Below are 16,859 nucleotides of genomic sequence, written 5' to 3' on the forward strand. Positions count from 1 at the left end.
CAGAACCCGTCTCTTTCCTGAGCATTATGATGACTGGACATTTCCATGGTTGTGTATAATTATGTGAACAGATGAACGTGGAACCTTCAGGCATCTGGAAATTGTACCCAAGGATGAACCAGACTTCCATAATTCTCTTCCTGATATCTTGGCTGAGTTTTTTTTTTTTTTAATTTTCCCATGTTGTCACTAAAGGAAGCAGTGTGTTTGAGGTGTAATGTAATGTATTAACCTATCAAAAGCTTCCAAAACCATGACATCATCATCTGGGCTTTCCCAAACAGTTTGAAGGCATAGTAATCTTAGTGTATGTAAACTTCTGACTTTAAAGAAAGGAATTTAAAAAAATCTCTAAAAAATTCTCTCTTCCATTATTCTGGCGTTTAGGAAATAGAAATAATTTTGGTAATCCTGACTGACCTCAACAGGAAAAGTTTAGTCTGATTTCATGTCAGACAGAGAAAAAAAAAGTTATGTCTTTTTACACAGTGTATGTAAACTTCTAGTTTCAACTGGATATACACTTTATTCTATATTTATATTCTATATCTAGTGTTCATATATATATTTATATATACAAAGATGACTTGATATCCAATGCAATTCAATACAACAGCTTCACAGCTTTTTTACTAGTTCCACAGTCTGGATTATAATTAGTTACAACTGCTCAGTTCTAACTAGTCAAAACTCAGTTGCATCTATTAAATGTACATTGAATATACATATATTTATGTTATCTACCATGCTGTTGCAATTTCCCAGTTTCAGAGGGTTTAAAAATGAGAAAATATTCATTATCAACGCTTGGGTTTCAGAGGGTTAACCAAACGAACGACATAATAACCAGCAGGAAGCCTGGAGTCGTATAAAAATGGATTTATTTTCAAGGAAACCATTGAGTAACACTGAATACACCAGGAGTGATCATTCAATAGTCAATAAAACTTGTGACTCCTACATCATCAAAGATCCCCACATACAAGACGTCTTGGAAAACAAGATTTCAAAGCAAACATGTTGGCAATTTGCTGGTGCTACAATTTCATTTTTTCCCCCACATAACAAATTTTCGGTGATACACACCTGTGTAGAAAAAGTGACAAGATTTTACATCAACTTACAAAGGGCTGGATGTCAAAGTGCAAGATGCCTGACCCCTTACCCCCCCCGCCCCGCCCCACCCCCATCAAAGAGGACGATCAAAGTGTCGAAATCAGAAATGGACTCTCAAATACAAATCTCCAAAATTATTCTTCGGCCATTATGGCTTTGTATTCATTTGAGACCCTATTCTAGCTTACATTTCATACTTTTAAAATATTATTTCAGAAACATTTTCCTCCCAAAGATACTTTTTTTTCTTTTTCTTTTTTTTTTAACTGCACCTTATTACAGACAACTGCATGTAATGGAGTAAAGCATCACAGGAATAATGCAGGCATACAACAGAAAAGCAGCTGCTCATCAACAACTTCAAACAAAACACAATGACAATTTGTTGGTTTATAAAAGCAACCGAATCGAAGTAGACATACTAAAATCTGAAGTGAAAATAAAATGACTTAAAAACCTTGAAGAAAAAAACAACTATGTACATTGTATTTACAAGTAAATAGAGTGAATATTATACAGGTTTGACTGGCCCTTCGAGGTCAGGCTGAAACCAACAAGGTCCATATGATCCAACACTGTGTGACATTCAGTCTCGTCAATCCAAAACGGTTGTTAAAGACAAAATACCTTCCATGAGGCCGTCGTCAAGCTCGCGCTGAAAAGAAGTGAGCGGAGAGTGAAGAACCTGCTGCAGCGAGAGGGTCCGTTTGTTCCGAGTCCGGTTGAAAAGAGTGGATGAAAAACATCCAGGACTTTTTGACTCAAACTTAGCTTTCAATTTTTTTGTGTGTGTGGTTTTAAAAATAATAATAATAATAATAATAATAATGGCAATGTTGTGTATGCAAAGAGAACTCCACTGAAAGGGTCCTTTGACTTTTTTTTTTTTTCCAATGTTGGTTCAATCTTGAACTGTGAGATAAAGACGAGCTTTTCAGTCTGGAGGAAGGAGGTCGTGCAAACGAAACCGTTCTCGGATGTGCGGCCTGACGTCTTCATTCTGTGACGGAAACAGAAGATGGAAAGATGATTTTAGGCGTCTAAAGTCACAGCAAATCCGTCGGTAGCAAGACTGAAGTGTGAAAAGTAGCGGCACTGGTTATATTAGATATCATGAATGTCATCAGTCAAAAAAATGTTATGCTTAATATTTCAGTTTTTTCAGATCCATCAACCTCTATTTCTATGAAAAAATAACATTTTAAAAGGAACCCAACAAGAAAACCCGGCAAGAAAACCGGCCTTTCAAAAACGGGGAAAAGGGAATGGTTGGAAACCGGCAAAAACAAAACCAAGAAGCCGGGAAAACGGAAGAAAATGTACTTGATTCTAACCAGCAACTTTAACACACAAACCTTTAATTTATCATCACAGATTCTGTCATAGCTGCTCAACACTGATCATATTTTACTTTCACATCATCTAAAGTATCCTACAGGGCCTGTGCATCTATGCATCCCATCTTCAGACTGCTGGTGGCGTTACACAGTTTCCGCCTGTCTAACTATTTAGAGGCCAAGTGTTAAAAAAGTCAAAGTACATACCAGCTCCACGAGCTTCTCGAGGAAAGGAACGAGCTTTAGAAGCTCATTGTCATTTCTATCCACAAACCAGCTCTCAATAGGAATTCCATTGGAAAGCTGAAAAAGACACAAATTTTGCTTTAGTATCACAATGACACAGAAACATGATTAATAATACAAGTTGTTTTTCTGGCGTCAAAGTCTTACCTGATAAGCAAAGGCTTGGGGTGAGTTGTCGATTATTATCGTCTTGGAAAGATCTCTTCCAAGAATGTTTAGGTCTTTAATGTAATTTCCTTGAACGCACACACAGTGCTCACGAAAAAGTCTATGCCTAAAAATAAAACACAGTGAGAGAATCCCCCTCTGTTAAAACACGCAATAATATACAAAAATATAGATTTCAAACCCAAACTACAAGTTCTCCCCTTCAGACTATCAACCAGCTCGTCTACATAGAGATCCTGTGGCGTTTGCTTCGTTCAGTGCGTGAGAAGAGGCGAGAGTTGTGGCAGGACAAGTCGTGGCTGCTTCACCATGACAACACGCCTACTCACAATGTCCTGAGCACCCGACAGTTCCTGGCTTACCAAGGCTCAAGGGGGTCATCAAGGGGACCCGTTTTGAAGATGTGGAAGTCAAGATGGCTGTGACAACGCAGCTGTGGAGGATCCTGGAAGAATCCTTCCAGGAGTGCATGGCAGCGTCACAGAGAAGGCTGGGAAGGTGCATTAGACTCCAGGGGGATTACTTGGAAGGGGAAAACTTGTAGTTTGGGTTTGAAATATACCGTTTGTGACACCAGTCCTGAAACTTTTCTGGCACACCTCGTATCATTTTAGGTTACTAAACCAACAGTTGGTGAAGGTAGTCAGGCTCACAGATAGTGGAGCATGGACAATAAAAACAATGCACTAAAATACTGACACTCTGCTTTCAGTGAAACAAGACAACAACAAACTTCCGATGCACATTATATCTCCAGCATTGAAAGCATGCTGGCAGCCAGCATTGAACTTTCCAAATACTCTGTGCAGCCTTCACACACATAAAAGGATGGCTGTCTGCTAGTAAAACATGCTCTTCCTCTAATTTGCTTATTTGAGACAAGGAAGAGGAAGGTAGTGTTCCATTCAACCTGAGTATTACACAGAATGTATTTATGGCTCTTGACATAATAAAAGGCCAGAGGACCAAATCAGAAATCATTGTTGTGTGTAAACAAGTAACAAAGAGAATATGTTGATGCTTATGTTAGCTTTATATGACGCACAAACTTGAAAGCTGGCACCGACACTGTGGAAACGACCTCTGCGTCTATAATCAAGCAACAGGAGGTAGTTTTTGGTGTCAAGAAGCAAAGACGGTGTCGACATTTGCTATTTATCTTTAAATTTATGAGGTAAGGAAACAGCAGCTCTGACAAGCCTTGTGTGTTTATCTTTGATTGTGTCCCACAGCTGAGTGCAGAATAATGCAGGTCAGCCTTCCTGGTTGAATCACGGGCGACAGATAATTTTCTATGGCTTTATTGCAGCTGCATTTCCCGTTAAATCTAGACCGACGCTTTCATTTCCTCCTTGCCCCCCTGCAGCTAACTCCAGGCACACGTTTTTACAAAGCAGCGTGAATCACAATCGTATCTTGTTAAAGCCGCTTCGGAGTCATGTTTTTACTGACCTTACTAACTGCTTTTTCGGATCCAGGATGTTGAGCAACTTGTCGGCGTAGACTTTCTTTGAAGCGGTGAAGAGAATAATCTGAAATTTGAATGGGACCGGCAATAAATGAGTAATATTTAATCTGGGAGCAGGTCGGATTAAACGAAATGCTGGCTGGAGTCTCTTGGTTAATGAAGATACCTCTTACCTCATACATCTGAGACATGCGCTCAAGAAACTCTCTGAAAAAGGGCCTCAGCCGAACATACACCTTTAGAGACAGAGAAAACATTTCAGCACAACAGCAATAAACGTGAGGTGTTTCAATCAGAGAATGACTGCTAACAGTTGGTACCTGGTATATTACATCCTGAAAGAGCACCGGGAATGTCAGAGCTGCATCTTCTAGCTCATTCAAACTACAGTGAACCAAAGTTTCATCCTGGCAGCACAAAAAGAGACAAACTCGTTAAAGCCAGCCTACTTTCAACATGCGATGACAGCGCAAGACACTTTTAACAGCTCACCAGATCCAGAACGAGAGAAAACTCTGGCGTGCTGCGTGTTTTCAAAGGTAACGCTGGTTTGCGTGTCAGCTGCTCTTCTGTCAGCGGAGGCACGTGCTTGATGAAGAAGTACCTTGAAGCAGAGAAACCATAAACAAGTCTTGTTTAACAAAACTCACAATCGTTCATTTAAATGTAATGTTGGTCCTCCAGGCTTCAGTGTAAACGGTAAGAACGACTCATTTAAACAACTGAGTCAACCCCTTAACAAACACTAAATGTCTGATCTGGTGTTTATGCTACTGTGGTCTGAAAAGAACAGAAACATTATCTACAAGTAAGTGCTGGTAGTTTGGAACATGAGTGAATCAAGAGAAGAGAAGAAAAAACATCCACTGAAGTGCAGCAGTGGTGTAAACATGGTGTCACATGCCATCACAGTGATCCAACACAGGCTCTAAAGTATGTTTTTGCTGCCATCTGGTGGTTGATATTTTGACATTACAGCAAGCTGTGGTCCCACACCAATGTGACCTTGAATGTGATTTCAAGTTGATCACCTCACAAACAGTGTTGGTTGTCAAGAGTGTAGAATTGAAACTTCAATCCAAAAATCAGAGCAACACTTATTCATGTACAACTTGTCATGTCTACTTAACTCGATTACATAGACTTCCATTAAAAAATGGCTATAATTTACAGAAGTTGTTCTAAAAAACAAACAAACAAAAAGAAAACAACACATTTTTGATCAACTTACGGGTCAAAAACTTCCCAGTCCTCATCATACGAGGTTTCTGCAGGAACTGAGGGTAACGTGTGGGGGTAGCTGCCATCTGGCATACACCCAGGAGCTGATGAAGAGACAAAGACGGAAAAGTCATTTTAATTCTCTCGAGAAATAGAAAGCACCTATTGGTAAATTATGAAGCACAGGTTCCAGCTCACACAAGCTGTTCTTGCTTATCAACGCTTATGTCAACAAAGTTGTGGCTGAGCCCGAGGCTCAACGTGAGAGGGGTCGCACCTGTTAGCGGGGGCATGTCAGTTTCAGTGACGATCTCTCCTTCTTCTATGGTTGTATCGGAGGAAATCTGAAGCCTCTGCGGCAACATGGGGGCAGTGTGACACGGGGTGATGCCCTCTGTGGATGTGAGAGTGCTGCTCGGCATTTCTTCTGCCTGCTCGATGTCCAGCTGTTTCATGATCTCCTCTGCCTCCACTGCTTGGCCGGGAGAGTCTGAGCCAGGAGTGGCTTGAAAGAGGAAATCCAAATAAGAAATGTCAGTAAAGAGCGTTGTCTTAAGTTTTAGTCACCACCATGAAAGTTTGTTCTAGAACAGCTTTGGCGAGACGATCACCAGTTTACCATACATCTAACATAAATTCTCTGAATCAACCCTAAAGCATCTATAATTCAAACGCTACATATCCAATGACTTTAGTGTTTGTTTTCTTACCAGTTTTAGTTGCTGGTGAGAAAAAATTGAAGACTGGAGAGAATATAGTTCCAAGCAGGGTGGTGCGTGGAGGGCTGCTCGCTGAGTCAACGGGGGCCTCCAGTTTACCGTTGGGCTTTATGGGTTTACTGTTGCAGGTCATTGTGTCTGAACAATAAAAAATGAAATGATAAATGTTTAATAACAATCTACAAACACAACACCTGAATAGTTTCTTTATTTTCTTTAACTATATATCCTGGTAAAGGCATATAATTCAGTTTTTTTTCCACAATACACTTTGGGTTAATTGTACCTTTATTTGGACTTTTCCGGCAAACTCTGGAGACTGTTTTGTTGGAAAGACCTCGAGTCTGTGGTGTTGAAGTAATTAGATCGCCGTCAGAATTACAATCAATACGACTCCTCTTGGCAGGAATATCCTGCTCCACCTGAGAGAAAAAAAACACAACAGAGGTACCAATTAAAGTTAGAAATTGTTCAAACTATTGTAGGTTTTCAGTGCATTTCTACTCATTCAATCGGAATACATTTAAAATGTTATAATGAGAAATATAACTGGCAACACTGTAAAGTGCATACAATGGTTGCAAATTAAAATGAATTACACTAAATACCAAACGTAGGTAACTTACTGCTGTGTACTGTAGACGGTGAGTGAGTCACAAACAACAAAGTGTGTGTTTCATTTCTCTGTACAGGTTTAACATACAGCTTTTACATGCATGTGACAGCATATATTTATAACTTATGGTCTGTTGGAATTGTTTGGAAAAACACTGTTGGTCTGACGTTGACATAAAGTGATCAAGGTTCTTGTTAAGACATAACACTGTTCTGTAAAGGCTGCGTGGCATGATGCAGTAATGTGCTGCATGTTCAAGAGGAGGTTTGGACAAAGCAGGGCCACTTCTGAAGTTGGGAAAATGTTTTCTAGGAATGTGTAGAACCTGCATTCCTTTTTGGTGTTAAGCTCCAGCAAACACATTACAGGGTTTACAATAATTTATAAATACAATTTATTACAGCTATCAAAGTGAAAACAGAGGAAGTTCACAGAGAGTTAGGACACAACAGCATCTTAAAACCACAGTCGGGTTCCCGTATGAACACTGAAACATGATTTGTTTGATGCTAGCATTCCTCCTGTTCACACTGGGTTAAAGAGATCCCTTCATAGTGTGTTTTTTTTCCCCAGTGGATGCGTTCATGGACTAAATCTACAGCATTCGCTGCAAAAGGCTTCATCAGCCTGACTCACATAAAGTGGGTAGTATCTTCCAAGGCAACAGATACTTAGTCTGAAATTGTCCACCTCTTTGTTGCCCTCCCTTCCTCCGGGCATCCAGGGTAACACAGGTGTTCACGTGCACATCAGACTGTTGCTAACACAGGCTTGCAAAATTGTGGACCTATCACTTAAGTGTCGAGAAACACGACTAGCCATTATGTGTGAGTCATTGTTTCACACTGTCAGCCCAAAGAGCATTTTTTTTTTCTTTCCAGAGCGTGTGCTCCTCTAGTGTACCATCACATAAAAACAAATAAAACTAAAATTGCATTAGAGCAGCGATGAATTCAAATCTGTGCCTACCTTGACAGCATTTCCACGGATGAATTTCTTTATTGTGGAGAGCAGGCCTGTTTCATTCTTCTGCATTTTGCCTCGACCTCGCACCGGTGATGGCTCCACCTCACAGTGTTTCCGTTTGGCCTGGGATGGGTGGGTTCGATGGCCTAAGTTCGGCTGCTGAGGAGCTTTACGCACTCTCAGCCTCATCATGCTCCAACGTCACATAGAAAAATCTAACAAGGGGAAAAAAACGAAGGGAGAAAATGTGACTTATTTGAACAAATGAATGCAGTTTTTGATACTCTGCGCTGGAGACATATGCCTGGATCAAAAAGCAGAGTTTCTATACCCAGTCTTTATAAATACATTTTTAATGCAAAGGCCTGTTATCATGTAACTTTCAGACAATCACTTTCTAAAAGACTAAATGCATTGCTTGTTTAATAATATATAAGTGTTAACACAAAAAATTTTGAAAAAAAAAAGAAATTGGCTTCTCATAATCGGTTTAAGAAGTTGATCATATTAATTAGGTTAATTAAATTAGAAATATGCTAAAGAAAAGCTCTTCATCCAAGCAATTCTTTTGCATTAATGTTGCTATTTATTCTTAAGACTCTTCTCTTGCAGTAGATATTATTTAAACTGTAAACTGGGGATTCTAATTTCACTGGTTTGACACCAAGCATTGTTCCACTAGCTTCTTTTCTGGGCTGCCTCTGTGTTGTCTTAAATTGTTCTTAATTCATTTGGCAATATTTGACAGCACACAGTTATATTGAAGAACGACACGTTGTCTGTTCTTACTTCTAAGGGTTTACACACAGACACTTAATATGCTTGAAGCTCACAATTTACAGTTTTAATCGTGACCAAAACTAAACAGATTTTATACCATGTTCTCTGGTATACAAATTATTTAATGGAGATACGGTTTCTAAATTAACTTGGACACAAAACATCATTAGTGTTTATGGAATGCTGTTTCAGATTAGCCTATATGTGACCAGAAGTTCAGTTTATGGTTTGGGCTCTACTCCTGAGCTCAAATATCTAAAAATATAACTTCCCCATGTAGGACGGTTTTAGCGTGTCATCATATGATAATATGATCATCTATTTATGTTTGAAGTTTTCAGTTCCTCTTTCTGTCTCTCTTTACAATAATTAAAGATCAAAGATGAAGTCTGCTTAGTCACACTCCACAACAAAACCTTTAATGTGGCTGTAATAATTCCTTATTTTGATGTCCTCAGTCGTGAAAAAGAGTGAATCACGATCTAAGGGTTAAATGAAGTTAAAGTCAACAGTTGGACCACAGTGACAGCTACACTTCTCCATCAGTCCAGTAAGATCTGTGCACCCACAACAGTCTGTACCTCCAGATTTAATGCGAGGATCAGCAAATCAGTTCAGATAAATCATACCTTCCCTTTGACTGTCACCGTCATTTAACAATAATCTGAAAAAGTTCAGACCCAAAGTTGTTTCCAAAACAAGATGCATGTCAGCAGACCGGTCAGCTGAGTGGGTGGTGTACGCGATAAACACGAGAGGTAATCGGAAATATAAAGCCTTCAGTTATTTTGTTCGCTTGTGTTCAGCAGAAACGCTCTCAGTGTGTGAGTGTGTTTGGTCAGTTGTTGCTAAATTAGATCTGACAGCAGGCAGCACCGCTGACTGTCGTTATGTAACATCGGACAGGCTGTATTAACACCAACGACGTCAGCTATCGCTAACGTTAGCCAGCTGCTGGTATTTAGCATCAACAGCCCGGTAAACACACGACACCGGTTTCACGCTGATGTTCTGTGTTTGTTCCTCACGACACACAGTCTGTGTGGTCACAATTAACTCGTATCAATTTAATAGAGCCGCTGTTAATCGCAGTTAATCTTAACATAAACCAGATGCTGGCGGTGGGTTGTGTGGCTAACGTTCACAGGCTACAGTTAGCTTCCAGGCTAACAAAACGCCAAAGGCAGCAAAAGCGATGCCGTGACATTATTCGCTTCACTTCCCAAAGCACATCTTTTGTGTCTCCAATAACATATCCGCGTTGAACATGAGAACCCCCCGTTAACTGTTTAGTAAAATAACGCAAAATTGCAGTTAGCTACGCTCCGGCTAACGCGTCATTTTGTTCCATAACTATGTACAGCCATTAGACTACGCCCCCTTCGCTGACTAACGTTAGCCGCTAGCTAGCAGCAGTCAGCCTTTCGCGGGGGACAAACCTTTTTGTTTACATGTTGACGTGGTTCGTTACCTGCCGATGATCTAGGAAGCTCTTCGAAACTTGCCGCAGCGTTGTCAGCTCTCGGCCTCGACCGTAGCGGCCACCGATAGAGGTCGGGCCGTGGTCGTTGCTGCCAGCTGTGTCCGTCGCTCGGTAGCTAGTCACAGATCAACCATGTCTGCGGACGCCATTTCCCGCCTCATCACAAACATAACGTTGGTGCTGCGCAGGAGAATGCGACACACACGTAGGAAACCAACGTGGCGGAGCGCGGAGGCAACAGGAAAATGGCTATGGTGTGTGCGCAGCTGGACTCCGGCTCTCTACCACACTTTATCCCTGCTGGTGCTGTTGTGGGACTACAAGAAAGCTCTGAAGAATGCACAAACTGCTGCAGATATTGATAGCACCAATTATTTGTTGTTTATTGTTACAGAAGGACAACGCGGACGTCCTTTTTGCGAGCCTTTTCAGAAGTTTTTGTAATTTTAAAGAAGTTGGAGCATCCACCTTCATTCAATGTGACATGCAGCGTGCAGAAAAACCTGAGAATGACAATGCATCACAATTCATCTATGCTGCATTTTCAGACACTGTCTTGAATAACAATTATGCTCCAAATAAATGCTGTGAAAAGGAAATTGATATCTTCTTTGTCATGAAGAGTCAAACGTTCACCTTTCAGCCACATCAACACAAAACACTCTGACAAACAATAATTAATTGAAACTAACTTTCAAGCCAGTTTCAGACTCTGGGAGGGTGATTTCGGCAATTCAGTGAAATAAAGTGGCTTCCTAGAAAACAGTCAACATGATCTACTCAAATGATTTGTTCGTGTTGTCCTGATGATGACTATTGATGGGGGCATAACAAATGCACTGTTCACCCCGAAATCAACATGATAAGACTGTACAAGTTAAACAGTCCTCTAGTTCCTGTACTAATACATGCAAAACTTGTGGCTAACCTCCAATAACTCTGCACAGGTTCATATTTGAATGTGGATCATGACAGCTACACAGAGAAACACACAAATCAAAACATCCATCCATCCATCATCTATACACTGCTTCATCCTCACTAGGGTCACGGGGGGCTGGAGTCTATCCCAGCTGACTTAGGGTGAAGGCAGGGGACACCCTGGACAGGTCACCAGTCTATCACAGCGCTACACTTAGAGACAGACAACCAAGCACACTCACATTCACACCTGTGGACAATTTAGAATCACCAATTAACCTCAACATGTTTTTGGACTGTGTGGGAGGAAGCCGGAGAATCTGGAGAGAACCCACGCTGCATGGGGAGAACATTTAAACTCCAAATCAAAACAAAACAGTCGTATATAACATGTCATATTGTAATTTTCTGATTTAATGAAAATACCATCAAGTCCAACAATGTTGAAACAACGCTGCATAGGTATCTGTTTTTACCTCAGTAGAACAATCACAGCAGGTTTATGACTTTACAGCCATTTTAATGATTAAAGAGTAATGTAGCTTTTTTTTAAAAATACAATGATACAAGCACTGATTGTATAGCTCCCAAGATATTTCTAACTCAGTTTAGCACTGATAATAGAAAAATAATTTAAGAAAAATAATCACTATGTACACAACACTATTTCAAGACACTGATGTTTAAATGTGAGCAGAAGCACTTGTGGTAGTTTACATGTTGATGGTCAAACATCCTCAAAGACAACTCTTACCATGTTTTTAAAGAATGAACTGTTTAGTTTTTCAGCTACATGGAAATGAATCCTGTTAAAATCATACCACGATGGAACAACATGATTGACTTCCATTAACAGACACAATTTTAAATGTAGCAGTCTTGAAATTAGTGTATTTGTAGAAAACACGTAGTGACTACTGTCAACACATTGCACCAAGAGTCAGTCTTAGCTTGTGTGTTTTTTTAAGAAACATACTTTCTACTCCACGTACACCGGACCATCCAGAGATTTAAATCAACATGGAATAAAAACGATCAACAAAATTTTGTTCTCAGCTCCGATACTTATCTTATTGCTTGTTGGAATGTGTGAAAGCAGCAAGACCTGCCATTTAATATGTAGTCATAAGAACACAAGATTGACCTATAAGCCGCTACGAGCACCTCCCGCACTGCACTCATTTATTTGCAGCCATCCATCCATTATATATACACCACCTAATCCTCACTAGGGTCGTGGGACTCATTTATTTCCAGGATAAAATCAAAAAGTTTACCTTCATGCAGGTTTAAATGAGCTTTCACATTTAAACACTGACTGTGTTGATTAAACTAGTTGGGATTAATCATGATGTTCAAGATACAAATATTAACACTGTAGCCACATGTATCCATCCTTTGGGGATTATGACATGATGAATGTCATGTCATGTTTTTTCCTGAAGGTTTAGTTACTTTCAGTATGCAAGCTGATGGTGATGTTTCATTTCATTCCCAGATGAAAGAGCTTCCTGTAAGGTCCTGGTCCACCCCACAGGCCCCTGATGGAAGACAAATATAGAGAAATGTAGCAGCTGTTGTGTAGCGACTCCACCATCAACTAGTAATAATAACTGGTGATTAACTATGTACATACCGGAGGAGGCCATGCCAGTAGAGGTGAGGCATCACATCAGCCTTCATGTGGTACATTGATCTTCTTTCTTTGGCTTGGTTGATGGGGAACGTTTCTAGTGGTTGTCCATTGTAGTCAAACTCTGCCAGAATGACTGTGTTGTAGCTTGTGACCAACGGACACGACGTGTACCCGTCGTACTATAAACGAGAAAATTACTCAGTATGCATTTGCACGTTTTTCATCAAGGGTACATCAAACAGAGGAGTTACAGCAGTCTTCATAATCAAAGATATAAATTATAACTGATGTAAATGTGACATTTACCTTCTTATCTGGCTTCTCATTTTTCAGTATTTTGCTGATAGTTCTGTTCAAGATTGCAGACTGTGCAGCTAAAAAGAGAAAACAAAGTTTAAGATCTTTCACTCTATTTGTAATCTCTTATCGACTATTGACCCAATGCAGACACTGTCCAGCTATTTGATAAACGCTAAGCTTGAAATAAACTGACGTCTTTATCCTTTATCCACACAAACATCACCAACTTCCAATCAGAATTTGGGGCTGCCTGTGATATTTACTGGCCCAAATAAAGCACACTGAAATAAAACTTTGGAGCTTTTAGTTTTTGCAAGCCTACAGCAAAATCTGAATTTTTATAGTTATTTGTCAGTTGTATAAGTGGCTCTAACAGGCATGTCTTTGAACTGGAGACTTAGAGACACACATATATTCCCTAGTTGGTCTGTGGATCTGGATAAAATACTTTATGTGAGGCAACAGTTCTAACCTCATCCTAATAAAAAGTGTTTATTCTCTATATAGCAGCAACATTTCCATTTATTGGCAGTGATGGCTGTTTCATTCTAACTTTAACTGATATATAAGGAATTAGTTACCTCAGTACTAACATGGAATTCTTTGTTAGTACATTAGTGGCTTTGTGCATGTTAACTTGTTTACACTACATTGTTAACATGTATGGGTCAGCAGTTCACTCAATAATCAATATCGTATTTCAAAGCTGATCAATGGACAGACAAATGGACAGACTGACACTGTCAACCGTTCAGCTGCTAATGAGGTTGAAAACAGCCATAAAAAAAAAGAACAGCAGTCAGTGATACATTCTGCAGTCAGTTCAAGAAGTATTCGGACCTCTTTAGTTTTTTTGCACTCTACAGCGGTGTGGATTTCATTTGAAATGGATAAAAGTGGAGATTTTCACTCTACACTCTATAGCCCATGATGACAAAGTGAAAAAATGTCCATACATGCCTGATGCTCTCAAATCTAAAGTCTAACATTTAAATCTTACAGTTACAAAGACAATCCGACCCTTTGCTGTGTCATTCCACACTGTGGTCAAGTGCATCCTGTTGCTTTAATAATTCCTGACGTGACCAGAACTTGACTGAAATCTACCTGTGCCAAACTGAATGGACTGGACAGGGTTTAGGATATGTATATATACATGTAGATAAGATCCCACAATTCTCAATGCAAGTCAGGACAAAAAGCAAGTTATGAAGTCCAGGGAACTCTTTGTGGACCTGCACAGCAAAACTGTTTGAGGCACAGATCAAGGCAAAGGTATAAACACCATTTCTAAAGCTTTAAGTTTTGCCCAAAAAGCACAGTGGCTTCATCCATCCATCAATTATCTACACACCGCTTCATCCTCACTAGGGTCACGGGGGGCTGGAGCCTATCCCAGCTGACTTAGGGCGAAGGCAGGGGACACCCTGGACAGGTCACCAGTCTATCACAGGGCTACACTTAGAGACAGACAACCAAGCACACTCACATTCACACCTACAGACAATTTAGAATCACCAATTAACCTCAACATGTTTTTGGACCTTGTGGGAGGAAGCCGGAGAACCCGGAGAGAACCCACGCTGCACGGGGAGAACATGTATACTCCACACAGAAAGATCCCGGTGCCCGCACCGGGATGCGAACCGGCAACCTTCTTGCTGCGAGGCAACAGTGCTAACCAACTGCGCCACAATGGCTTCAATAACTGTGAAATTGAAGAGGTTCGAAACCACCAGGACTTTTCATGGAGTTGGACACAAACCAACTGAGTACTGAACAAGTGGGTCTTTAGTCAGGAATCCAAGAGTCACTCTGATAGAACATCAGGAATTATCTGCACAGGTGAGTGATCATTCTGGGGGGATGACCAGCTCAGTAGCACTTCATCAATCAGAGCTTTATAGTAGACGAAAGCCACTCTGAGTGAAAAGCACCAAACAGTCCACTTGGAGTTTGCCAAATGACATTTAAAAGACTCTGAGAGCATGAGGACAAAGATGATCTGGTCTGATGAACAAAAAAACTGAGCTCCCTGAGCAGAACAAACCAAACATGATGAGTGCTGAACACCAGGCCCTGTTCATCATGCTTCTCAATGGCAGGTACAAGAGACTGGTCAGAGCTGAAGGAAGAATAAATACAGCCAAACACAGAGAAGTCCCCGAGGAAAACTTGCTCCAGACTGCAGCAGCCTGAGGCTGGGACGATGGTTTACCTTTCAGCATAACAATGATCTGAGGCATACCGTACAGCCAAGACAACACTCTAGTGCGCTCATAACCAGTCCAAAGCCGGAAACACAAATAAGAACACTAGACGCTGTAATAGCAGCCAAAGGCATTGAACACTTCTGTATATGAAGGATTTAAAAAAATAGAAATAAAAAAATAAATAATGTGCAAAAAAAACTGAATTAATGTTGTTACTTTTGTCATTATATGCTATTGAGTGATGAGCAAAAATGTCAAATCTATCCACTTCAAAATCTACAAAACCAAGTGTGCAAAACGTGGTCTTTCTGCAGTGATTATATCTTGCATGCTTACACTGATTGTAAAAATGATGACACGATAAGGCTGTAGGGTTGACTTCACTGCACTATGATGCCAGGAATATTCAGTCCATTACTTAACAACTGCCAGATAGGAAATGGCACAAACCCAAGAAACCTAAATTATCCAGGCTCATTAGAATTGACTTTCTAAACATGTGTTTGTGTCAAACACCTCTATGGAATCTAATAGTACAATTAAATACAAACATAAACATAATTGAAGCGATGACAGAGCCTGCCAGATACGAAGTGAAGTGTCCCTACACCACCTGAAGTACAGGGTGTGGTGTCTGATTTGATACTCTTGAGTAAAATAGGTCATTGTGCAATACAGATTTTCATGATAGTGGCTTTCAAATCACAGGAAGTACACTGAGTACAATGAAATAAAAAACTGAACTGTATGTAGCAACAGCATGCTTTCCAGAATTGTGTAATAAAACAACAGTCACTTACCAACAGCTGCGGCAGTTTTTGCTGTGGGCAGGTTAGTGCAGTCACCAATCCCAAACACATTGGGATACTTGTTATGTTGTAGGGTGTCTTTGTTGACATCCAACCATCCAGCCTCATCAGCCAGTGGACTTCCTTTAACCACCGAATGGGGTCCCATTGGTGGTGTAACATGAAGCATTTCATACTAATTAAAAAAAAAGCAGAGTTTAGTTACTTACTGGAGTCTCTTGTCTCAATGTGTCATACATTTTAGTACAAAGGGATAAAATGGACAGTGTGTTGGATTGTTTATATCACTGCATCATCATTTTTCAGTATTTAAAGATAATGGAACTTTAATGGCAAATTATACAACGGGCTCTGGAAACAGAAAAGAAAATTACTGTTACTGACAGTTACCTCAAACACTTTGGTTTCTCCTGGTTTATCAAGATTTTCAAACACAGCCTCTTGCTTGTCTGCCCGCACTTCAATCAGGTTGTGCCTGAGGTTCACTTGTAGGTCACGGCGTTTCACAACTTCCCACAGTGAGTCAGCATATTTCTTGATCCCAAACAGCACAGGCAGGGAAGTGTTGTATATTACATTGGCCTTTGCCCTTTTTCCTGTCTGAAATAGAAGCATGAAAAGATCCTCAGCAAATCTGTTCAACCACATTTGACTTGACAATCTACACAACATTATCATTCGATTCCATTGTTCAAGTACCTTTCTGAGAAAGGCATCTGATAGGTACATGATCTTTTGTGGAGCTCCAGCGCATTTCACAGGAGTGTTTGGAAAAGAGAACACAGCATTGCCCTCTTTGAAGTTCTGCAAGGCTTTCCATGTTTTCTCCACAGTTTGGATCGAGTAGTTTGACCCAATCT

General features: G+C 40.3%; 2 protein-coding genes across 4 annotated transcripts in view; both read right to left on the minus strand.

Moving 5' to 3' along the window:
• Positions 1 to 864: 864 nt before the first annotated feature.
• ctdspl2a (CTD (carboxy-terminal domain, RNA polymerase II, polypeptide A) small phosphatase like 2a) lies at positions 865 to 10,904 on the minus strand. The gene is made up of 13 exons (XM_008290757.1): positions 10,109 to 10,904; positions 7,861 to 8,072; positions 6,562 to 6,697; positions 6,267 to 6,413; positions 5,834 to 6,061; positions 5,567 to 5,660; positions 4,828 to 4,939; positions 4,656 to 4,742; positions 4,509 to 4,571; positions 4,320 to 4,399; positions 2,847 to 2,973; positions 2,661 to 2,756; positions 865 to 2,116 (listed from the first exon to the last, which is right to left on the minus strand). The coding sequence occupies exons 2-13, from the start codon at positions 8,047 to 8,049 to the stop codon at positions 2,051 to 2,053; spliced, it is 1,425 nt and encodes a 474-aa protein (XP_008288979.1). The 5' UTR covers positions 8,050 to 8,072; positions 10,109 to 10,904; the 3' UTR covers positions 865 to 2,050.
• A 523-nt stretch (positions 10,905 to 11,427) lies between these two features.
• The window catches only part of LOC103363827 (sulfide:quinone oxidoreductase, mitochondrial-like), a 26,213-nt gene continuing 20,781 nt past the window's right edge, over positions 11,428 to 16,859 (minus strand). The window contains exons 6-11 of one of the 3 annotated variants that reach the window (XM_008290761.1): positions 16,699 to 16,859; positions 16,390 to 16,599; positions 15,991 to 16,174; positions 12,984 to 13,051; positions 12,678 to 12,856; positions 11,428 to 12,582 (exon numbers count right to left, since the gene is read on the minus strand). The exon at positions 16,699 to 16,859 is cut by the window's right edge and continues 1 nt beyond it. In XM_008290761.1, coding sequence (XP_008288983.1) covers positions 12,525 to 12,582; positions 12,678 to 12,856; positions 12,984 to 13,051; positions 15,991 to 16,174; positions 16,390 to 16,599; positions 16,699 to 16,859 — 860 coding nt within the window. In that variant the 3' untranslated portion in view covers positions 11,428 to 12,524. The remainder of the gene's footprint in view (positions 12,583 to 12,677; positions 12,857 to 12,983; positions 13,052 to 15,990; positions 16,175 to 16,389; positions 16,600 to 16,698) is intronic. The other 2 variants (XM_008290760.1, XM_008290762.1) reach the window with 2 other exon arrangements.

Source organism: Stegastes partitus, unplaced genomic scaffold (assembly GCF_000690725.1).
Source record: "Stegastes partitus isolate 25-593 unplaced genomic scaffold, Stegastes_partitus-1.0.2 Scaffold694, whole genome shotgun sequence".
Lineage (NCBI taxonomy): Eukaryota > Metazoa > Chordata > Actinopteri > Pomacentridae > Stegastes > Stegastes partitus.

Excerpts from the sequence above, each read along its gene's own strand:
- ctdspl2a (XM_008290757.1), bottom strand. The coding sequence starts at position 8,049 with ATGATGAGGCTGAGAGTGCGTAAAGCTCCTCAGCAGCCGAACTTAGGC. Across the intron at positions 4,572-4,655 it reads TTCAGGATGTAATATACCAG|GTGTATGTTCGGCTGAGGCC; the intron begins GTACCAACTGTT and ends CTGTCTCTAAAG. Across the intron at positions 2,974-4,319 it reads CCGAAAAAGCAGTTAGTAAG|GCATAGACTTTTTCGTGAGC; the intron begins GTCAGTAAAAAC and ends TTTTATTTTTAG.